The sequence below is a fragment of the Nelumbo nucifera genome, chromosome 8 (assembly GCF_055504915.1).
Source record: "Nelumbo nucifera cultivar China Antique chromosome 8, China Antique-T2T, whole genome shotgun sequence".
Classification (NCBI taxonomy): Eukaryota; Viridiplantae; Streptophyta; class Magnoliopsida; order Proteales; family Nelumbonaceae; genus Nelumbo; species Nelumbo nucifera.
The window spans coordinates 12,272,949-12,297,125 of record NC_142656.1 but is presented as its reverse complement, the minus strand read 5'-3'; the positions used below and the strand labels follow the sequence as shown (position 1 = coordinate 12,297,125).

General features: G+C 37.7%; 1 protein-coding gene across 1 annotated transcript in view; it reads right to left on the bottom strand.

Annotated features, from left to right (window-relative positions):
- Positions 1-1,244: 1,244 nt before the first annotated feature.
- The window catches only part of LOC104592287 (N-terminal acetyltransferase A complex auxiliary subunit NAA15), a 52,299-nt gene continuing 29,366 nt past the window's right edge, over positions 1,245-24,177 (bottom strand). The window contains exons 7-26 of the mRNA XM_010251574.3: positions 23,744-23,815; positions 23,527-23,642; positions 16,602-16,734; positions 13,540-13,617; positions 13,331-13,384; positions 13,129-13,199; positions 10,878-10,929; positions 10,688-10,783; positions 8,380-8,508; positions 8,128-8,210; positions 7,245-7,475; positions 6,505-6,637; positions 6,314-6,424; positions 6,030-6,161; positions 3,042-3,098; positions 2,847-2,944; positions 2,703-2,761; positions 2,484-2,595; positions 2,267-2,367; positions 1,245-2,050 (exon numbers count right to left, since the gene is read on the bottom strand). Coding sequence (XP_010249876.1) covers positions 1,887-2,050; positions 2,267-2,367; positions 2,484-2,595; positions 2,703-2,761; positions 2,847-2,944; positions 3,042-3,098; positions 6,030-6,161; positions 6,314-6,424; positions 6,505-6,637; positions 7,245-7,475; positions 8,128-8,210; positions 8,380-8,508; positions 10,688-10,783; positions 10,878-10,929; positions 13,129-13,199; positions 13,331-13,384; positions 13,540-13,617; positions 16,602-16,734; positions 23,527-23,642; positions 23,744-23,815 — 2,082 coding nt within the window. The 3' untranslated portion in view covers positions 1,245-1,886. The remainder of the gene's footprint in view (positions 2,051-2,266; positions 2,368-2,483; positions 2,596-2,702; positions 2,762-2,846; positions 2,945-3,041; positions 3,099-6,029; positions 6,162-6,313; positions 6,425-6,504; positions 6,638-7,244; positions 7,476-8,127; positions 8,211-8,379; positions 8,509-10,687; positions 10,784-10,877; positions 10,930-13,128; positions 13,200-13,330; positions 13,385-13,539; positions 13,618-16,601; positions 16,735-23,526; positions 23,643-23,743; positions 23,816-24,177) is intronic.

Sequence of the window (24,177 nt, the reverse complement as noted above, 5' to 3'; positions counted from 1 at the left end):
CCATTATTTGCACAGGGTCAAATAGGGTTCATGCTTTGCTTTCAGGATTGATTCCTATCTGTAAGCATGAGCACATCTTGTGTACTTGGGCCCAAGGTTCAAAGTATCGACATGTACGTATCATTCCGGGACCCCTCCAAAACGTCTTTATAGTGGGTGTATCGGGGGTCTAACCAGTTCAGGGGGTGGAAGAGCCCTAAACCGTCCCCCTTGAACCGGTTTCAAAAAAAAAATTAAAAAAAAAAACAGTATCGATTCACCCGATACACCCTTACTGGCGTATCGAACGTATCGATATTTTGAACCTTGCTTGGGCCCATCAAGGGTATACATGTTGGGCCCATCAAGATGAAAGATTCTTGGGTGGGACCAAGTGGAGTGGCCCACTAACGTATTAGCCCAAAAAGGATGTATTCCATGGAGCTCAATATAGAAGAAAATTGAACAAACAAATAGGTTCCTTGGCACATGACCTACATCCAGTGAACTCCATTGAATCGGTGCATTACATGAGATGTAATTTAAACGGGAAGAATGATCTCAACGAAATTCATTGACAATTAAGAGGAAATTTCTTGAATCAGCTCAGTGAGGCTCCAATTGAATGGCAATCACGCCTTGCATGGACCAGCATTATTTGCCAAAGGTGTAATTACATTGCAATATACAAAAAAAACAAAAAAAAAAACCATAGGTTTCTAGCTCTAGAATGGGTTTTTGACTTTGCTGCAGCACTACACTACAGCCTTATTTAAGTATAATCCCTTGGGCTGTGTTGGTTTGAAGGAAAAGGCAAAGGGAAAAGTAGGGAAACCCATACAAGGTTTGTAGTTTGTACAAGTTTCTCCACCTTTCCATTCCTTTCCCTACCTTTTCCTTCAAACCAGACACAGCATTAAATTAATACAAAGAAAAATCCACGCTAGCACCAATAACTCCTACAACAACCACGACCCTTTGGCCTTTGCCCCAAAGTGTTCTGGAATGAATTTTCTCAGAGATCAGACCTTGATATTTCAGTGTTTGTTTTTGGGTGTGAGGCCCCAAAGATGTATTTCTTATAGAAGAGGGTTTTAAGGCACATTCACCTGCAACATGCACTCTTCATGAATGCCTGATGAAATACGCAGAATTTTAACAGTTTTGAATCAGGGGGATTTTATTAGTAGGGTCATGCCTTTGTACAGAAGGGTACGAGTAACAGATTGCCAAGACGAGGAAACCCCTACAGAGACAGAACAGACTTGATCACACAATAACAAAATGTAAACTTATTATTTCTCTTCACTCCCAACGCTGCTTGTTGATCATCGCTGCAAATTCAATTGGTACAATATGAAATCATGCCAAAATTTTCCATGTTGTGGTACAATAACTTGAGACAATGGCCAAGAAAATCAAAAGTTGAGTACAACAAACACTGGAGATAGACTCATCAGGGCAAAATGTTGTTGCTCAACATTATGACCGGATGCAGGACCAGTACCCAAGACACGTATCAGCGCTCCCCTTGACCTTAAAACATTTATAGCCTCGAAAGTCGAAACGCTGCACGTTTTATAACCCCACTATCTAGGATTCTGATTCAACAGAGTTGGGTATACGATTCAGCAACCCTCACAACACAACCAACTAACAAAGTATACACATTTTAAACGGAATCCATCCAGCAACCGGGTGGAAGAAATGGCCATCAGGAAAAAAGAGTCTCATAGCATTTGCTGACAAAACCTCAAGGACAAATATTTCCGCATGAGCTTCCCTCCTTAGGAGTCGTCGGGTACCACATCCTTTGTCCCCAAGCCCAGCGTGATTCAGACTTTTGTGGCACTTTCTCTATGCTCTCTTGGATCTATAATTCTTCAAGGTAAGGTGCAGACGTGATATTAGATGGTTAGATTGTTGAAATCCTCTAATTTTCCATTCAAGGAGTGAGAATCTCCACTTGTGCCAGCTTCTTGATGGTCAGCAGATTTGGAGAAGGCTGAGCTGCGTGTACCTTCAAAGTATGTTGAGAAAGGGAAATATTCAGCACATCGTGTTTTCCATCCTGCAAGAGAAATGGCCATTTTAGTAACATGCACAAACAGTTTCCTGACCTATGTTGATTCCCAATTGAACAGAGCTTTGAACAGAGGGAATACATCCAATCTATGAATGGACATGATGTTCCAACAAAGATGATACAACTGAGTTTGATAGGCTTGAGTATTTTGACACAGTATTGTGTCAAACATGGAAGTGGAAGATGATATATGAGACTTACTAGATGCGGCATCGGGATCACTGAGGACTGTTTCAAGGAGTTTGTGGACTGCAATACAATCCTTGAGCTTCCATTCCTTCACTGCTCTCAATGCTCCGTTTCTGGTTAGCAAAACAACCAACGCTTCAATCTTTGTGATTCACTTTTTAGTTATTGGATCTGTTGGGAAAACAGTTCAAACAATATAAACTGCATAAATCATGGAAAGAGACATTACGCTTGCACCGGACTGTTCGTTGAATCTTCAACAAGTTTTATAGCTTCAGTTTTCTTTTCAGGATCCAAAACAAACAACATTTCTGCAGCTGATGCTCTATGCAACAAGGAATCTTCGAAAAAAAAATGCAAAAAGAATAAAAGAATCAGCAAAAAACTTTTCAACTATAGTACTGTCATACTGTGTCTGTCCATACGGATGGGGAAAGAAGATAAAAACCTTTATGTTTCTCAAGGAAGCAGCTATTTGCTTCAATCAGAGATTTCCCATGCAATTGACTGCAAGAACAAAGTCACTATTGATATTTCAAAGTCTTAAGAATTAAACAAATTTATATCAAGAAAATGATATGCCAATAGGAACCTCAGATCAGGGCGCTCTGCTTCCAAGACCTTCCAAATGAGTTTCTCGGAATCAGTCACTGGAGCTGCCATGCTATCCACCTTATGGAAGAATCTTATCTGCAGTAGGTCCAAGATTAGCAAATGAAGATGATAATAAGATCATTTGTGATTTGCATTTAATTCCTCGTTTATCATATCAGGAGAGTTGGCATACCAAGCATCGATGAGTGTCGGGATTATCTGCATCCAACCTAAGCAACTGCTTTACAGCCTGAAAAGAAAGGAGAAATTATATCCATCAATAAATTATGAAACTGTGCAGAATAAAAAAAAAAAATACAACTATTCCATTTCAATAATCAATTTAAATGTCTGAAGATTGTAAATTTGCTTACACAATGCTTAACTGACCAATCACATTCCCTGGGAAATTTGGTTAGCTTTTTTAATCATTAATGATAAGGTAAAAATTTTATTATTTCAGAAAAATTATAAGAGTGCAGAAGAATAAAGTCTCTATTATTTCATTTGCTAGTGCATTAGCAGCACGTCTCTACCTCAAAGGTTTAGAGAAGAACAATGTCTCAGACATTGAAGCATGAATAACAGTTCTACCTCTATTGCAGTCCACACTGCAATGGGGCCTGACTACCACTGGTATGATATCTTCACTATGATTTCTGACTACTCTGTCCATTGATCTCCTAAAATTGTTGATACAGCAACCATCAGGTGCAGCTTAAGGGAATCTTCTGCAGGGCGACTATTCCATATCAGTCGAGAGCTTCTTAGGGTCTGTTTGGTTAGCAGGAATAGGGGTCTAGAATCGGAATCAGAATGGGCCATTCCTATTCCATCCGTTTGGTTGGGTGGAATGGGATTCTGATTCCCATTCCTCATGGAATGACGTTCTCTCATTTGAGGGAATGGCCATTCTGGCCTCCCCTCTTGGGAATGAAAATCTCATTCCATCTGGGCTAAAAAAAGACAAGTTACTTAAAAAATCCCCAAATCCTATGTACCTTTACCGGCTTACCCCAAATCCTATTTATCTCATTCCATCTTATGGAATCCAATTCTGGTTCCTGTTTGAACCAAACAGACAGGGAATAGGTGGATCTGATTATGATTCTAGGGGATTTTGATTCCGACTCTGGCCATGAACCAAATGAACCCTTAGTTCTTGATGATGTCATCAGTAGTGAAATCCTTGAATTCTTCATATCTGTAATCAATCAGCTACTCTTGTTGTGAACAAGTAATCAAGGCCTCCAACATTCTGTCCTTATCTGACAATAATCAGGGATTTCTCTCCTCCTAAATGGACCACAGTAATGTAGCCCTAGTACATTGGCAGTCAGAACATGATCCTTCTCCCTCTTGGACGTTACAGGAGATTGGCAAATATAAAGTGATCTTATATTAGCTTCGCAGAGATAACACCTATGAGGTGTAAGAGCACAATGTGGTCTCCTTTGAAGTAACCTCACAGATTAATTTTTTAATACAGAACTTCCAAAAGAAATTAATCAAAAAACTTTCAAAAGAACCCCCTTATTTCCAAAACTGCTTTGGTTGGAAACACAATAGGAACAAGAGGACATATAGCCTTGAAAAAGGAAGCACAAAAAGAAAAGAGTTCCACTCATATCAATTGACTGGACCCTACTACAACTTCCATTACCATAAAACAGAACCCCTTCTAAGATGTCTAGGAGGGGGGTTATGAGATCTTCAGATTCCCTATCCTTCATACCTCTCCAAAATCCCGAATTCCATGAAATACCAGGAACGGAAATATCAAGGAAATGGGACAGTTTTGAAGAGAATATAGAATACAATCTGAAAAGTTTAGTTTGGAGAGTAAACTCCTTCCCCGGATCACACCTAAGAGGACAAATTTGTTCTTGCCAGTCCTGTATCCAATGTGTTGCAACTAATTCAGTGAGACAAATTCCTAAACTTAAAGTCTCTCCAGGCCTAATCCTCCTGGACACCATTTCTGAATTAATTAGATATTCCTTTTTCATCCCCCAGATCCCACATGAAACTTCACATGATATTTTCTAGCCTCTCTCTCTGTTTTTTATCAGTATCTTTTGTGCCCTCCTGGACACCATTTCTGAGTTCATTAGATGGTCCTTTTCCATCCCTCAGTCCTACATGAAACTTCACATTTCTGAATTAATTAGCCTCTCTCTGTGTTATCATGATCTTTCATCAGTATCCTTTCAAGCCTCTCGATAACATCATAACACACATTAGTTCTCTAAGCACAAGAAGAAACTCATTTGGTTGTTTTTTTTTTCTTGATGAATAACTCATTTAGTTGTTCCAATGAAGAACTACTAGATTCTTATGAAGATAGACATCTAGTTGACAATGACAAGTTGTCATGTGTAATGCCAGCATTGTAATTTGTGAACAAAACACGATTTGTGAAGCCGATTTTTGTATCCAGTTTTATAAATGCACTCATTGTTTCACCTTTTCTAACAGGTTCCAACTAAATCTCATAAAATAATTATATTTGTAGTTCTTGGCAAGAGTACAAGACCCCATTGCAGAATAAATAATTGCTTCACTGTTCTATTAAAAATGTTCTGAACTGTTCATAAAAAAGACAAAAAGGAAAGGGGTGCTATCAAAAAAAAGAGGTCAATGGTGACCTCCACATGAAAATTGAATGCTAGTGCTCCACTAATAGGAATATTTCCCTAATTTACTGCCAGAACTGAGAAGATAGAGTTGCATACTATAAAGAATGTGAGGAAGGTACATTTGACACTAATGTTTCCTTTTAATGAGTGTTTTTCTATCTAAATAGGTGTAAAAAACAATAAATAATGTGAATTTTGTTCTGACTCCATGAATGGCATATGTATAATATTCATTCTTGTATACATTTTATCCCCACGGAAACAAGAAAGCAAAGGCAATGACCACAAAAGAGATTATTCACCATTACTAGGAACAATATAATGGCTACCATGTGCAGAGCTCTTCAATTTGCACCCTTAAAGACACCATAACATGTGAAACTAAATAGTTACAAATTTCTTCATATCAATTTCCAACAAATTTGGATAAATTTTCCTCATATGTTCTAAATGCCAGCAGCTAGATGCACATACACCAAGACTTTTAAAACTAAAAATGATGAAAAATAAGGGTACACAGGACAAAGTCAAATTTTAAGTACCTGAAAGGCAAGCAACACCTTCTGCTTTCTCATGTTAACTTCAAAAGAAAGCAAGTGTGTATCCAAGGTATCTGAAGAATGCTTTTGGAGTAACTTCAAATATTTTGTAGCTTCTAATAATGGATCTTCAACCTGTACCATTGTATAAGAGAACACAGAATGATAGTTACATCTCCAAAAATTTTGCAAAATTCTGGTTGACATGGTGTCAGCATTAAAATGTCCACATAGAAGTAAGATATATGAAAGCCAGAAAAAGAAATAAACCAGGAATCTAAAACCACCTGCAACAACTTCTCTCCATTGGGATCAAGATCAACTGGTTTTGTATGTTGCCGCTTTCCAGATTTAGAGACACTAACAGCATTTGACTCCTCATTTTTCTCTTCAGCTTCCTACATAAATGCAAGATATCATCTCTAGTCTATTAGATAAGAATACCACCAAGAGATGATAGGAGAAAAGAATACCATACTTTCTTAGCACGGGCTTCTGCTTTTCTCTGTTTTTGTCTCATTTTCTTTTTCAGAGAAGGTGGCAACTTTGACATTTCATCATCTTCTTCAGTTGCTGATTTTGATGGAGAATCATATAATTTTAAATAGCATCTGTATTCAAACAACCGAATAAACTTAACCATGACACAATTTGTCGCAATTTGATAAAAAATGGACATTAGCAAATGACAAAGTTACAGTTTTAGGAATTGTTGGTTCTAAGAAGAGACTAAACTGCCATCAGACCACAGGTATAAATTCTGCCATATATTACAGCCACGGTATCCTCGGTATTCTGGAGAAAAACTTTATAGTGGAGACATTAATTGATTAAAACACGCTAGAAATTGGTCCGTTCAACTACCCAGTCATACTTCCAAATCAGAGAATGTGCAAAGCCCAGAATAAGGCAGTGAAACTGACAATCAAACTGCTTCAAGGATCAACTAAATGGTAGGCTGAACCAATCAGGCTGCCAACCCAGCTAGGTTGGGCCAAGCCGCTCCATCACCAGGTCAGCTTTGATTTGAGGTTTAAAGCATTGCCCTTGAAACTTGGTCATTGCATCAAAAGTAAATCTTCCAAATAAGACTTACCCACATTATTTGCATTGAGCACTAGAAGCATGCAGACACATAGCCAGAAAAGTGGGGAACACACTCAACCAAATATCTCAAAACAAATTTCAACATAAAACAAAGAATTAAAAAAAAATCACCTGATAGCTCCAGCTGCCGCTTTATGAAAATATGCATGTGAATGCAAGCGATCTTGAAATTTCAGCATTTCCACGTAGGCGCGAAGAGTCATTTTTCTTAAACAATATGAATGGAAATCAAATTGATCTTCATTCATATCCACATAATGCTTCTCCACAGCCAAGAATTTTTTCAAAGCTCGCCCAAGATCACCTTGTCGACAATAACTTTCACCAGAAGCAAGTTCATACCTTCTCAGGATGCATAAGCCAACAAAGTTAGCAGCTTATGGGCAATTGTTAGACAATATTGTAGATGCAACAAGGAGATCACTAGTCATTTTGACATCCCTATGCAGTGCTTTAACTAATGAGGCCTAGGGTTAGTGAAAGAAGAAGAGAGGAAAAAGCCTCTAAACAACACTTTAGAGATGGTATGCACACAACCACCAGAGAGAACAATTGGTAGTTCCCTTATTTGAGACAACTCTAAACCAGCATATGACCAGCTGGAAAAAGGCTTTGAAGGTTCTCCTCACCCACTTTCCTCTTTTATTTTATGCCTTATTTCTATTCTATATACCTTATTAGCTACATGCCATCACAAAGGATTATAAAATACTATTTTGAATGATTGGACATAAACAGAAACAAGACATAAAAATAGCTTTGTAGTGAACTATATAAAACTAACAGTTAGTTTACTTAATCAACAATCAATCATCCAAAGCAATTGGGTCATGAGTATTGGCTGAGTAGTGAATGACACCATCAGTGTGGCACTGAAATGATCAGCCATTAACTAATTGATGTATAAACAACACTACTGTTGGTAACTATACAAAACCAAAGAATTAACACAGTCAAACTATATGTGCTACTATTCAAAGAAAAGGGATCGTACCACATGCACTGCATGTCATGAAGGTTATTATGTTGATCTCCATCCTTTGTGAATAACACAGCTGTTTTTTCTGCCAATCCAACCTTTGGGGGTAACAAATTAACAATCATCAGTCATCAGTTTCACAAGAACAAAAGAACATAGGAAAACAACAAGGAAAATACAAATACAGAAGCGTAGAATTGGTAAAAAATTAAGGCAAGAGCTTTGCCTTTTCTTGGGGGGGCACTGTTGCAGAACATGAAGATGTACCTGATCAGCCTGAAGCATACGCTTAACACATTCACTGTTTATGAAGCGATCTGCAAGGTCCATAGACCTAGCTTCATCTGCCGAAGCTGCAGCAGCTACCAAGTCACCTGCATGCTTCAATATCCTCCCCTGCAACCAAATAATCTCTGAAATAACTAAAGGATAGAACCACCTTCAGATAACAAAGTACATTAGAAGAATAGTCCTGCTAATGAACAAAAGCATAAATTTGTCAAAAAAGAGATTCAATAAATCTGCAGAGGTCAAATTAACAGAACAGGTGACCAAAGCATCTTCCTGAATTGCAACATGGCTAAAATAGAAAGAAATAAAAGAGAAAAAAAAAGGAAAAGAAAACCTTTTTTCAACCATTGGATTTTAGGGTTGAGAGCTAGGGGATTTACGTCTTACACAATGTCAACATGATAGCTAAACCCTTTTGAATCTATATAACTGTTATTGTTGCCTAAGAGACTCTGGGATCTAGAATAATGGATGGCATCAGCAGAGGTAATATAGATTTGTACAAGAGATAGAAAATGGTGGACATAGATCTTGCTTCCCAAGAATTGAAGAGAAAAGTGGTAGGCATAGATATGTGCCATGGAAGAAGGAGGAACAAGAAATTAAAGAAGAGTGAGATTATGGAAGAGAGTGGCTGCTCCGGTTGGAAGTTTGCTTAATTAACTCGTTTAGGAAATTATTTCCTCATCACAACAACTCAACCTACAGGCTGTCTCAAGGTCCATCATATGGGGAACATCTGGAGCAGCCAATGTTCATTTCCCGCGATACATGTCACAGCCCTTCACCCCTCCTTATATAGGAATTCTGCACAAGTAATAATAGCCACCCAAAACTTTCAACTTTCAAAGAAAACAAATGGTGCCATGGAATGAACTAATTCCAAACATATGGCAAGGTATACGGGCTAAGATTTACATTTGTGAAAGAAGGGCAGAAAGAGGAATGGAAAGACATGCACATACACATTTATACATATCACTAGTCTCAAATTTTGTATTTAGTTTATTGTTTTTTATTTGAAAGGTAGGTTGCAAGGCCCTTCTGACATGTCTGTACTTACACATTACTAAATACATTTGATTACACATCAATATTTCATAAATATAAAGAAAATTACAGAAAGCAGAACTCAAAAGGGTAAAATATGAACCCCAGAATCTGAGAAGGTAGAAAAAGACACCCAACAACATTGCTTAAAAAACAGAACAACAAGACTCCAAAATACAAATAATATTCACATGAATATCGGAACCAAACAACAAATTTCCTAAACAATTGTTGCTACCAAATAAGAAAAGCCTAAAAATACACATGCACATTCAATAAGTGAACTTGAATGACCAAAATTAGAGAGCATTTTGATAAATAAGTGGAATTATCAGTATAGTGGCTGTTCCTTAATCCACCCATTACATGCCATATTCCACAGGCACAAAAGTTTATAGACATGCAAAATGATAAGTTTATCAAAGCAAGATTTAGATGTGATGTACCCCAAAGCAATCTAAAGAGCGGATGAAGGGTTGGTTGGAGAAATTGGATGAAGTGGGAAAAAACAAAAATTTGGTTTCATGGAGATTAAGGATGAACTAAGGGTCTGTTTGGTTTGCAGTCAGAATCAGAATCAAAATTCATTGGATTTGGAATGGGAATGGTCTATTCCTCCTGCCTGTTTGGTTCAGACGAGAATCGCAATCGGAATCAGCTGGAATCAATTCTCATTCCCAAGGGAGGGGGAGGGAATGACCATTCCCTCAGATAGAGGAATGCCATTCCACCAGAAATGGGAATGGGATTCCAATTCCAGAGCTTAAAAAACACAAGGTTAAACAAAGCGAAGCTCAAATAAAGCTATTGCCAAAGCAAATTAGAAAATGGAGAGTGTAGAACAGGAAGACCTTAGTATTAAGAGGTATAAACACCATGGGTAAATTAGAAAATGGAAAATATAAACAATGTTTGCAGAGCTTTCCCTTTTTTCCTTTTTTCTCTGATCAGTCATAGAGATTAGAAAAAGGCAACTTTATTAAAAGATGAAAGAATGTACAGAAGCCACAAAGCCTGACTACATTGAAGGAAGTTATATCAGAACCCAGACACATATATGCCCTAGAGTTTTCCCTGGTAAGTAGAACCCCAATACAGGATTTTCTATCCCATCCCTAGCCAGTGACCCAGCTGGAACATTGCTGATCTTATACCTGACCTGAACAAAGCATTCATTCTGAGGGCTAAAGCTCTTTCTATAATGGAATGACAAGTATGGATCAGTCATACGAACCTTGACAGAGTATAGATCAATCACTGTAGGAGTATGATCAATAGCTTCATCAATTTTAGTAAGAGCAATATCAAATTGGCCCCTTCTATCATAATGCTGCATCAGAGATTCAACAAGAATATTCCTGATAAAAAGACCAGTGAACATAGGAACTTAAAAAATTTCAACAAAGACAACTGCAGGGTAAAACCTGAGCCAACAAAAACAAAGTCCACATTAGCGTCGAAGGAGGCTCCACAGCCCTGCAAGCAAGATGAAATATTTCCATTTCAGTCAGAGTATAAAATGGGGGGGGGGGGGGGGGAGTGAGAGAGAGAGAAATGGAAAGGAGGGAGGGAGAGATTGAGATTCATGATATGAAAAATAAACAGAACTTTATAAAATTATTCAACATCAAGGTAAAAACAAAAAATATTCAGGCATCAGAGTTGAGTAGTCACTGAACTAGGACTAAAAGCATCATAGAAGCATTGGTCATTCAACTAAGTTGATGCACAACAGAATATTAAACCATTGTACAACTTAGATCCTCACATGATTCCAGAAATAGATTATTTAATTGTGATAGGTTTTAACTTAGTCAAATGGTTGCTGCTAGCACTAGAAACTAAACAGTCATTGATCAGGGTAAAATCCATAACTAAACGGTCAAATGGTTGCTGCTAGCACTTGTAAAATCTAAATAAACACTCTTAACTTAAACATAAACTATGGACCTTGGGCCCAATAACTCCCTAATTATGCCATGTAAATAAATAACAAGCGATATCAGCACAAAGCTCAACAGAATCATCTCTCTATTCTTTGCAATTTTGCAACTCAAATCTGGAAGCACATTTACATTGCTAGTATCAAATTCTCTTATTGTCTAAACGTGCAGAACTTTCTGACATGTCGGTAGCCTAATTCCAGATCTCCAAGTGTTAGGGGTATCTAGATGCCTACTACAGACAGTTGCATCTCAAATCACCAACTAGTCTATTTTAGCAACTAGACAACCTAGTCAACCACAAATTTATTTTAAAGCTTGTTTATTTGTATCTCTAATTACTTAATAATAAAGAATATATTTTTATTTTGTTATATAATGCTGTTGCTTTAAATAACTGTGACAGAAAATGATTGGGCTGATGGAATATAAAATAGACAAAAAGGCATAAAATGAAAGAAAACAGTGGAAAAATTCTTTTAACTTTTCTTCTAATGAATGGTCAGCTGGTATGAGTTGCCACAAACAAAGGCCACATCACATTGAACACTTGAGGTTGCACTCTTTCTTTAAAAAATAAAGGATGTAATTCCCTATCTTAACCTATCCAGCTTAACCCTTTTATGTTTGCAAAATAAAAACTGTGAACTAAATGGTCAATGGCATTCTTTTTATTGGATTGCATCAATATATTCAATTTAAAATTACTGTTTTGTCAGCCAGTCAATGCCTATGCGCTCTTGTCATTGCATTGACAAAAGCACTAAAATGACTAGTCATTGCTTCGGCAGATTGATAGAATTTAGAGAGACAAACCATGTTCTTCCAAATCAAATTTGAAAGTGATAAGCTTGAACAAAACAAAATATTTAATATTAGAGTGATTCTATCATTTTATGCTTTCTCTCCATATTGCAAGAACACAGATTTGGTCTCCTCTTCCCTTTAGAGATTTCTTATACCTCATTATTTCCACATTCAGAAAAGAGAAGGAAAAAAAAAGTCTAACACACATAGAAATACACAAAATAAGAGAATCAGAGAAGTAGATAGAAGTAGTCTATTTCCACATTCTTCTGGTAATGTGATAAATATAATATGGCAAGTTGACAACATATTATCATTCTCCAATTATATGCATACCAGTAACATCTGATTGGCATGCTCGAGGGAATAAAATTGTTATCCTAAGATAAACCATGTGTCAAACGCTATTGAAAAAGAGTAATCAAATCTTTGGATTTTGAGATTAATAGGAAACATGGTAGCAATGGAAAGATAAAGTATTACTTTGTAAGTGCTAAAAGAAAAGGAAAAGAAAAAAAAAAAAACTTATTGTTGGTAGCCAATTGCAAATTTATCCTCAAAAATGTTGTCGAGCAACTTTTTCTTGCTGACATTTAGAGAAAACAGAATTCGTCACCATATTGTATGCTTTTTCCTTTCCATTTCTAGGAGGTATATCAAATATCAACTTACCATGACCTGCCTTTAAAAGTTCATAAGAGGAGAAAAAACAGATACTTAACTTAGCTTAACAAGGATTGATCAGATAAATAAGATTGGGGAAAAGATCTTATTATTAAAAGAAAAACATCTCCCTACTCAACCCCAATCCGACTTGAAAATTTTGAAGCATTTTATAAGAAACAAAGATGAAATTTCCCACTTTTCCAGCAGTATGATAAAAGATCCAAACACTAAGAATTGGAGGACAATGATTATACATTACCTCCCTGGATATGCTCCAGTCTTTCTAATTGAATCTTCCAACTCAAGAATCAATTGCTCTAGAATATCTGCCTGTAAAAGCAACATAATGCTAGAAATACATTAACAATTAAATAAATCTCTTACAGAAGCAAACAACAAAAAATACTTCCAAAAGCATATCTCCAGTTTTTTCATTGTGTTCTGAAAGGAAACAGACTAACCTTGCCTGGGTGATGATACAAAGGATAAAGATCAGAGAACAGCGAAGGAACTCCCTAAATGCATAGCACCAAAACCAATATAAGTAATCATGCTCTCAAAGTAGATCCAAATATGAGTGACATTTTAGGAGAAAAAGGACAAAGCAATGCTCCTCAAGCACTAAGAAACCATTCAGAATAGAACATGTGCACAGAAACATGATATGTACCTTGGTTAAGAGAGGCCTGATATAGTGATCTGCTGCTTCTCGGAATTTTTCACCTTGTAGAAAATCCAGTGGTATCCTCTGAGCAGGACAGCAAAATAAGAAAAGTTGAAGATGCATTAGGGAAAAGTTATAATTTGTACATCCCAATCTTTGGATTCTGAGACCTTTTTTTAAAAGTTACTTGATATATGTCCAACATATGAAAATCCAAAGTATCAGATAGGTGCAATCCAATTAACAGAAAATGCACAAAGCTGTCATTTGATATATCAAGGGGTTGACAAGTTGTTGCAGATTTATAAATAGATCATTAAGGATTCAGAATTTGATTCCGCTGTCTTTTGACTTGCATTAAGCAGAACTTTGATGCATGTTGCTTTGATAACCCAGGGAATTCAGGAATAGCTCGTGTCTTTAGAGACTAGCAAGGTGTGATGGTATATTCAAGTTCTGTTGGGGAGGGTGATTGTGATTCTAATCAAACAGAACTTTTAGATTTATCAAAAAAAAAAAATCAAGCAGAACGTTTATCTCTCTTACGAGGTCCAAGATTTGGATGCTGATCAGGATATATGAATGTTTAAGTGGAAGGAGATTCAGAAGTCATCATCAGGTGGATGACAAACCAGGGAACAGGCCCCAGCAATATTGTCATTAAGTAAGAGAAGAAAGATGCTTGGCTTGGAGTTTGCACACACCTCAATTTTTATCAATAACAAGAACTTTCACTAATCAATAATAAAGAATAAGTACAAAGAGGGGGAGATAAACTATCTTTTTTTTTTTGATAAATGAGTGAAATTTTATTAAACCAGCAAATAAGAGTTACATGTAACCTGAGGAAAGGCACGAGATGCGACCTTTCCTTTAAAGCTAGTTACAGAATTATAAGTACAAAAGAAATTACACTGAAGCCCAAAATAAAGTATCCCGGAGAACCCCTTGTTTTGCAAGTGAATCAGCCAATGAGTTTGCTAATCTGCCTACCCACTGAACTCTGATTGTCAAATTCCTTGTTAACCATTTAACCTTTTGAGAAGATCTCTAAAACTTCAAATCACAGTGTCTGGATCCTTCAGCCAAGCCACTATCACCTGGGAATCCCCTTCAATAATCAGATGCTCTATGCCTAGTTGATTTGCAAGCTGGATTCCTTGTACAGTAGCAAGTAATTCGGCCCTTAAAGAGTCTCCCACACCTGCAGGACCTGAGTATAAAGATATAATGTTACTATCTTTGTTTCTTAGCACTCCTCCTGTGCCTGAAGGTCCTGGATTTCCTCGGCTACTTCCATCAAAGTTCAGCTTGATAAACTCCCCTGGTGGCATCCATTCAACCCCATGTCTGTCCTTCCTGGTGGAAGTATTAGCCACTGCTAACCAGCTTCTCCATAGGTCATCAAAAGAGTATGCATTAAAGATCTTTAGAGTTTTCAGCCACTGAATTGCCCTTGTCAGAATACATTATTTAACTTCCAAGAAGCTTCTTTCTTTTTCACAAAAGATTCTGGTGTTCCTTTCTTCCCAAACTGTCCACAACAAAGCTGCTCTTGTGCACTTCCACATAATTCTCCCTCTCTTTGTGTGCCATTAAAAAATAAACGGACTAAACAACAAGCTAGTATTAGATGGCAAATTCCACCTACACTCAAATAACGTAAGAATCCAATTCCATAAAGCTGTAGGAAAGGAGCAAGAGATCAGTAAATGGTGACAGTCCTCATTCTGAGATTTACAAAGAACACACCAATTAGGGGATAAGCACCAATTTGGTCTCCTCTTTTGTAGGTTTTTAAAGGTCTTAATCTTACCATAATAAACTTCCCAACAAAAAATAAAAGAAAGCAGAATTACAAATGAGCTCAGAAAAGAGATTCCCCAGTCACCCCTTGCTTGGCTAACCCATCAGCAAATGAGTTAGTAGATCTCTTCACCCAACTGTACTTTACTTCCATATCCTTAGCCAGCCACTTGAAAATTTTCATTTCATTGCTGTAGCTCCACAACCCAGTCTTATCTTCTTTCAAGTTTGAACACACCTCTTTCACTTTTATGTCAAGGACTGTGAATTCCTTAGCCCTTGATAAAGCCTTGCAGAGATCAGCAAAGAGGCTAACTATCTATTTTAGTTTTGCCCTTCTACTTGTAATAGGAAAGTCTATACAATGTTTTGTACTATTATTTGATTCTTTTATCAATAAAGATCTGATCAGTACTAATCAATGAAACAGTTAAACAGCTAATGTAAGAAAATTTTCTTAATGTCCTCTCCTCCATGTTGCTGATTCCAGGACCAAATGAAATTATTGTTCAATGAGTCCTCACCTAGGATTCTGACCTTTGGAAGCTCTTGATCTAAGCCAGATTGAAGTTCCTAGAATGGGCAAAACAGACTATAAAATTATTCTGTCAAAAGGGTTTTAATCTCAAAACCCCTTCACTCCAACGGGTATATGAAGTTCACATCACTCTAAGGCCCCATTCATTTTTCGGTAAGTTACTTACCCATGTTCCTTTATCTCCCAGGTAAATAAGACAATGACCATTTTAACCATAAAAACCCATTTCCCTGGTCCCCACACAAATATGAAAATAGAACATGGGTTTCTTGGTCAACGGGGTTCACAATCCCAATGACCAACTCCCCCCCCCTCCCCTCAAAATCCAAAAAAGAGGACTCTTTAGTAGTACATATGTTGACTTTCTATGAACTACCCTACAAATTTAGACCTATCTAAAGGTAGAAGATGTCTCACTGTCGGTTTGAAACAAGACCTTTCAACAAGCCTCTAACTATTGACAGTCATGGTATAACACATTGAGGATCCTGGAAAGGAGTGACATTCTTTTGTACAACCAATTTACAAAATGCTTACCAAACTGCTGACTAATAATCAAAGATGAAGGAGATGATACTGACCAAAATATAAGGTGGTGTAGATCGTTAGATTTTATATACTGCAGCCGCACACACCACCCAGAGAGAGGGGGAGTACTAGAATAGTTCTTATCAAAAACAAAACAGACTGAATAAGGATCCAAGTTGGAGTACCAAAACCTTACCTTGACAGCAGATGACCAAGTGTATTGCTCTCTAAGTGATTTGTACAAGGCATCTAGCTTATCAATGTCATTAGCTGAATACTGGCCATTTTCTGAATATAACCCCAAACATTTCTGCAGACCCTCATAATATCTGAAAAGAGTGAATTCCAGATGATATAATTAGTTAACCTCTGAAGAATCTTGAAAAATAGGTTAGCTGCATGACATCTGAGCATTTGAAATGATGTGAAGATATGTATAGGCACAAACCATCATGCACAAGCAATAAGGGTATAATGAATAAATGTTTGCTATACCAAAAAATGGCCATTCTCAAGATGAGAGCCTTATACCAAATATTGCATTCATACTGTAATTACTCTAACATGCTTTCCAATTTGTAAGCCCCTGCTTCGGCCATCACTTAGTCCATTACAATTACAGTAGCCCGTTGGTTGAAGTCCTTGAAAACATTCTCGTCTGTCACAACAAATGATCTACTAAGAAATTGGAAGTGGCTGAATCATCCTACAAAAAGAGCATCACAATTCCCTTGTGGTCTCCACCGGATACAGGGTTCATTAAACTTAACTTTGATGGCAGCAGTATAGGGAATCCTAGTTTGTCAGGAATTGGGGGTGTATTCAGAGTTGAGGAGGGGAGGATAGTTGCTCTATTCTCAGGCCCAGCTGGTGTGGGTGATTCTCTCATGGCAGAGGTCATGGCTATGATGGAAGGAGTGCAAAGGGCAAGACAATTAAACATTAGGAAATTAACTATTTAAGGAGATTCAAAACTGGTAGTGGGGTGGTTAACAAGTGAAGAAATGGAGCTGTGGAACTACAACAGTAAGAAGAAAAGGTTTAAATGGCTGGCCAAGGATATGGAAGTAAAAGTACAATGGGTTAAGAGAAGTGCAAACTCCTCTGCGCACATGTTGGCAAAGCAAGGGGTGAGAAGAGAAAATATGTTGGGCGCAACTGTAAAAGCAAAGTGCTTGGTTAGAAATTAAAAAGCTTATCTCTCAGTCTTTGTATTTTACTCTGTACATATATTTTTCTAATTCAAGGAATCTGCAGTTATTGATAAAAAAAAAAAAAAAAATCTATCCAGCATAGCTTCAATGTGAAACCCAAGGCAAAAGCAATGAGTTCCCATTTCTGCTTCGAACGGACAGTACCAAATAGATTTATAACCATCAATGCAGAAAAGGTCTAGATGGTACTTATGTGGCATCTCCCAAAGCTTAAACAGGAAAGCAACACGATGGTACCAAAATACCACCTTGAGATAACAAATAAGGACTTAAAATCAGTTACTAGAGTTTGAATTTTATTGTCAGGATTGATTACAAAGATACAAGGATATGATAGAGATACAGTCTAGGGCACAAAATTTACACTTGAAATTGGTGACTGAGACGGATGAGACCCATCTTTAAGTATCCACATAACATAGTTGTGCAGTCATCTTTCCACAGAAAAGACGTTGTGAGATGTGCCTCTTTCCCTTGGCCTGATACTGTCTTATCAAAACTTTGACAGGTTATTGGGCATAATTGGGTAAACCAGGCCCCCTGGAATCTACTTGTGCTTCTAGGAGCAATATAGAAAGGATATACCTTCTAAGGCCTCATGAGTACAGGACATCTATTAGGGAAGTGATTATTGACCATGGTTCAAAGATTCAGGTTCTCATTGAGGATGATTCTCAGATGGCTAGTAAGACAAGATTAGTAGACAAAAGGCAGGTGAAGAGGTTGAAGCCAGAACTTATGATACAAGAAGGTAGACTGGTAGACAAGACACAAAGGACTATTGTGGTGCACGAATCAGCCAATCTATTTCCCTGAACAAGAATACTAGGAGGGGAGACAAAGCAAGTAAGGATCAAGGAAAAGGGTGAAGAGGAATGATCAAGTAAGGATCAATAGGTTATCTTTCATCAGTATCTAAACCACTGAGTTTGATTGGGATTGGCTAGCTTTTCATCTATTAAGCTATTGTGGGCTTAAAGCCCATGGAGATTAGATTACCACATTATAGAGACTAGAACTCTAATCCAAAGAACTAAAACCTCATTCAAGATTGGTCCCAAGGCAAGCTAACCATAGCCAAATGGGTGCACAAGAAATACTGATCTCAGAAAAGACAAGAAATCTTTCAATCCTAGCAGAAATACTGATCTCAGAAAAGACAGGCCAAAAAATATCAATCAACTACACTTTTCCATTACAATATATCAAGGACCACATCTTTTGTTCAAGTGTACGTCTTCAGAAGAGGAGACAAGCATCTAGTCTGTATGGACTAGCAAAAGCAGAAAAGAACAGAAAACGAAACAGAAAGACAACTATAATGGAAGAAAAAAAGCTTAACAGACATCCTTTCTGGCCTCTCCTGGCCATTTTAGAACCCTCAACTTGCATCAGATCACTTAATCTCACTGTTGCAGTTGATGGTCTTCTTTGCACATAACCACCTAGCCCATTTCCATTCATGTTTTTTACAATCAGGGGACCTCCAAGGTTCCAAATAATGCACTTGAATCCAATGCTATCCCTTAATCTTGCCACTCTGTCACAACTCCGCAACATTTTTCTTTGAAGATAAATAAAAAGGAAAATTTTATTACTGAATAAAAGATACATCCAACACAGGCGACCAGGAGTCACCCCAACAAAACAACAACGAACAGAAAATAAGTCTCGTAAAACAAAAAATGGAGTACATGAACCAAGCCTACAATCTTAAACATTCAAAGTATGCCAAAAGCAAGAACCCAAATCTTCTTTCTTTAGTCAATCAAATTCTGGAAGTACCAACGCCCAGCCAACAGATATTCAAGAGATTGCTACCCCAACTTCTTCCAAGCATTTCAATCTCCCTTCAAAAATCCTCTTGTTTATCTCCCCACCAAACCTCCCAGCAGACAAGCAAACAGAATGCAACTCCAGATTATTTTTGCTTTAGTACTTCCCAAAACTCTAGACCAGTCACCAAAGATTCCAGCAGAGTCCACTGGTGCCCATCCAGTCACCTTAAAGAGATTGAAGAAGAACCGGATCCTTTTCACAAAGTTGCATTGAACCATCATGTGCATAATATTCTTTTTTTATTCTAATGTGCATAATATTCTCCTCTTCCGCAAGACATGGCACACATGGGAATTGATAGCCTCTTTTCTTCAACATGTCCTGTGTAAGAATGCAGCTTCTTGACATCAGCCACACAAAAGCTTCAACTCTTGGGGGGACAAGTCTCCCCCAAACACCCCTAATTGCACCAGCCACCACCTGGTTCCTCATTAAAGCATTATACATGGATTTGACTGTAAATCTCACATCTTTACATCTTTACATCTTTCCACCATTTGACATCTGATGGCGATGGATCAATCTGAAACTCTTGAAGCTTAGCCAGACGCACTCCTCCAACTCCCAATCTAATAAAGGTCATCTAAATTCAGGGCACCAGACCACAGGGCCATTACTAACCTCATAGCAGTGAGAAATAGGCAGTCCCTTCTCACATAAATTATACAATCTTGGACAAAAATCACACAACCTTCCAATCCTGCACATCCCACCCAAAGTTCACCACCCATACTTACAAGTCACCATTCTCCTCCAAAAGGCATCCCTCACCCTCCCAACCTCCGAACCCACTTCCCCAAGAAAGCTTTGTTAAATACACCCACTCTTCTCACTCCCAAGCCCCCATCTTTTAGGCTTACACACAAAGTCCCACTTAACCAAAGGAAACTTCTTTTTTTTCCACCATAACATTCCAAAGAAAATCCCTTTGCATTCTCCCAATCTCTCCTACCAATGTAGAAGGTGCCTTTAAAAGGGAGAGAAAATAAATTGGCAGATTTCAAAGAACACTCTTAGTTCAAGTTAGTTTCCCCCCCAAAGACAAAATTTCTCCTTCCAACCCGCCAACCTCTGATCAATTCTATCTAGGGCAGGTTGCCAAGTGGAAGAAGCAACTGCCCTAGCCACAATTGGAAGACCCAAGTAAGAGAAAGGAAATTCCCCAATTAAACATCCCAAGGCTCCAGCACATTCCTCCAAAACAGCTTGCTGAATATCTCCCACTCCAATCATAACCATCCGAGAAGATTAACGTATCATCTGCAACATCATAACAAAATCTAAATGGCCTCTAAATTAGTGCTTATATAATCCCAAAAGCAAAAGAACTGTCATGCTTATATAATCCTTCTCCCCAAAAAAAGCCTGAAAATAGAATTTTTCTCGTCACTTCAAGACTGGTGCTAATGTGCAAGATGATTGGCTTATTGGAAAAGACTTACCTAGCATGGTTAAAATAAAATAGCTGAACTCCTGATTTCCAGAAACAGTAGAAAGCAGATAGAAGTCGAATAATTTTGGAATAAAAGCAGGTATGATATCCAGATACACATAAGAAAGGGGAAATAGAACTGATTCTGTTGTCAGAATTAGAGACTTTTTTATCGGTCCTCCTTATGAACCCTCCCCCCCCCCAGTTGAACCCTTCTGAATAAAAAATTATCTTTCTCAAAAATAAAAGAAGAAACCTGGTCTATATGCCAAACATTTCAGAAAACTCAGATAGCATAAATGTGATTACGCACACATTCTCATCAACAAGTTGAGTTAATACAAAACCCAGTGTCACCTAGACACGCAACAGCATGTGTCCAAGTATCAAGAGGTGTCCAGCACCATCAGCATCAGTGTCTTAAAAGCAAGAAGCACAAATAAAGCACATGGGCTTACTAAACCTGAGGCACAAGGTGAGGCACGTGCTGAATGAAGTGAGACACCATTTATTAAAAACTAAGAAAGAAATATAATATTTCGAAAATGCTATTAGCTCAATTGATTAGAGTGTCATTTTTTATCTGCAACAAGAAGGGTAAATTAATTCATTACTAAGAAAGCAGATGAAGTACAGCAAGAGGTTGTGATTACAATCAAGTAGAAAACAAAATAGCCTCTGCTCTCCCAAGTCCCACCCAAACCTTGCATTTTACAGCATACCCAAAAAATTTGTTGCCTATAAACTCCCTGTTTTGCCAAACCATCAGCCAAGCTGTTGGCTGATCTTTGTACACATTGAATTTCAATCTGCATATCCTTTGAAAACCATTTAAATACCTGATTTCATCTCTGAAGCACCAAGCAACTTTCGTTCCTTCTATTAACCAACTGATAACCACCTTGAGTCACCATCAACAATCAATCTTTCTGTTCCCATCTCCTTGGCTTTTTGCACCCCAACAGTTGCTGCCCTCATCTCTGCCCTTACTGAGTCTACTTACATTCCCATCCCTTATCACTTCCCCATCACTAGATGGCCCAGGGTTGCCCAAACTGCTCCCATAAAAAATTTAACTTCCACCATCCTCTACTTAGGGCTGTCCACTCCTTGATGATTTTTGGTGTTTTAGAAGATGGTGCAAGTGCCCTCCAATTTCTGAGTATGTCATCAAGTGTTAAGTCTGAAAACAGCTCTACTGCCCTCACCCAATGATTAGAGCATCATGTTATTAATACAGAGGCCAAAGCCTTTTACGTCCAAGTCCTACAAAGGTTAAATTGTTTAAACTCTAGACATAATGGCTACAACCTACAGAATGCAAAATTACCTATTCAAGGAAGAGATGGGTTATAAAAATATGCTTAGAAGGAAGAAATAAGACTTGATACTCACCTCCCAGGAAAAAACATCAAATTCAAAATTGACTGACACATACCAAGAAACCAAGTGAGGGCCATGAGGCACAATTGGATTCAAGTGAGACACACCCCACAGAATGAGCCTCACCTGAGAACCTAGATGCACCCAAGACATGCCTTTATCAATTTCTAAAAATCCCAACACAGGACATGGCAACACAGAAATATAGAAATAATTAAAGCATAACATAAAGGCTCACTGGTCAACTTCCAAACAACAACCAATACCCAAAAAAGAGAAGAAAAAGGGAAAAATATGCAAAGGGTCACCACACAAAAGACATGTCAGCAAGCTGCAAATCATCTCCAGAAGATATTAAATACCAACAAAGTCAAAGACAAACAAAATTGGAATTAACCATTTCACTAGCAAAAAAGAATTGGGGAGAGAGAGATGAGCCACAATTTCCTTGATGTACCTCTCTTTAACTTGTGATACGATACAATACTCCAAATACCAGTTAATACAATGGAATGGACTAAAACTGTCAAGGTTTATAATAGCATGGAACACCAAGCACATCAGTAAGATAAACCATCATGACGATATGTAATTGATGATTATTAGCAGCATCAAACATCCAATTTTTTTGTTCAGCACACCATTATACTGCAGGTCCAAAGCTGATATCAGTAATGGCATGTGCCAAGCAATATGATGCTGCTAATAACCATCATGACGATAATGTAATTGATGATTATTAGCAGCATCTGACATCCAATTTTTTTGTTCAGCACACCATTATACTGCAGGTCCAAAGCTGATATCTGTAATGGCATGTGCCAAGCAATATCATGCCATGGCATGCTGTTCACATATAATCACTTCCCAAGTTTTCAATAATGCCTTGTCCTGGTAAGAGCTGATGAAAATATTACAAACATAAATGCACTTCAATAAATTGCTGAACATTAGAAATTCCTTGTTAAAGAACCAAAATTAACGAGGGCATAAGATGTCATTGCAGACCGCAGCTAGCTTGCTGAGAAATTGCAAGACATATCAAATACAAGAATCCAAATTGTTTATGGTAGTAAAAACAAAGCCATTAACTTATAATCTTTCATTTTTTTGATGAATGATATCGACTTATAATCTTTCAAACAAACTCTATCCTGTCACCTGCTTATTATCAGTCCTAACCATCTTCCAATGTACAATAGAAAATACTTCTACAGCAACAAAGGAACAAAGAAGAAAGAGAAGCAGCGCACCTATAATTGTCAGGGTTCATAGACAACAAAGCTCTATAGATTTCCTCTCCTTCCCCTAGACGACCAAGCTTTACTAACAAGGAAACTTCCTGTTCCTTGAAAGCTAATTTATCAACCTGGAAGGATGTTACCAGAGAACTGGATGATATCTGAAATCCTTATAGTAAAAAATTACAATCCATCTCATCTTTACTAGCACTTTGAAACATGTGCTTACAATTTTAGACTCTTTCTTGTGCAATTCCTCCAAAGCTCTTTCAAGAAACCCGCATTCCTCCATCAAAGAAACCTGCATGATAGTATCAAATGTGCAAAAAGTTAAGAAATACTCTCAATAAATTAGCATCACAAGTAAAAACTCCATCCTTTAATAGCAAAAAAAATTGCATGACTTATGGACACTGCATGCTCAGAAAATATTCAGTATTACTGACATTAGATTCATTTCTTTAAAGTATCCCCCAAAATAGCATGTGATACCAACATTTGGCCTGAAAACAGACAACAAACTTCCTAGCATCCCCAGGAAGAACCAGTGACTTAAAAGGTGCGCCTAGGCACACAGGTGAGGCGCATTTTAGGGTATGCACCTTACCTAGGTGTATGCCTGATGCGCCTTGCACCTCAGCCAAGGTGTGTGCCGTTTTAAAA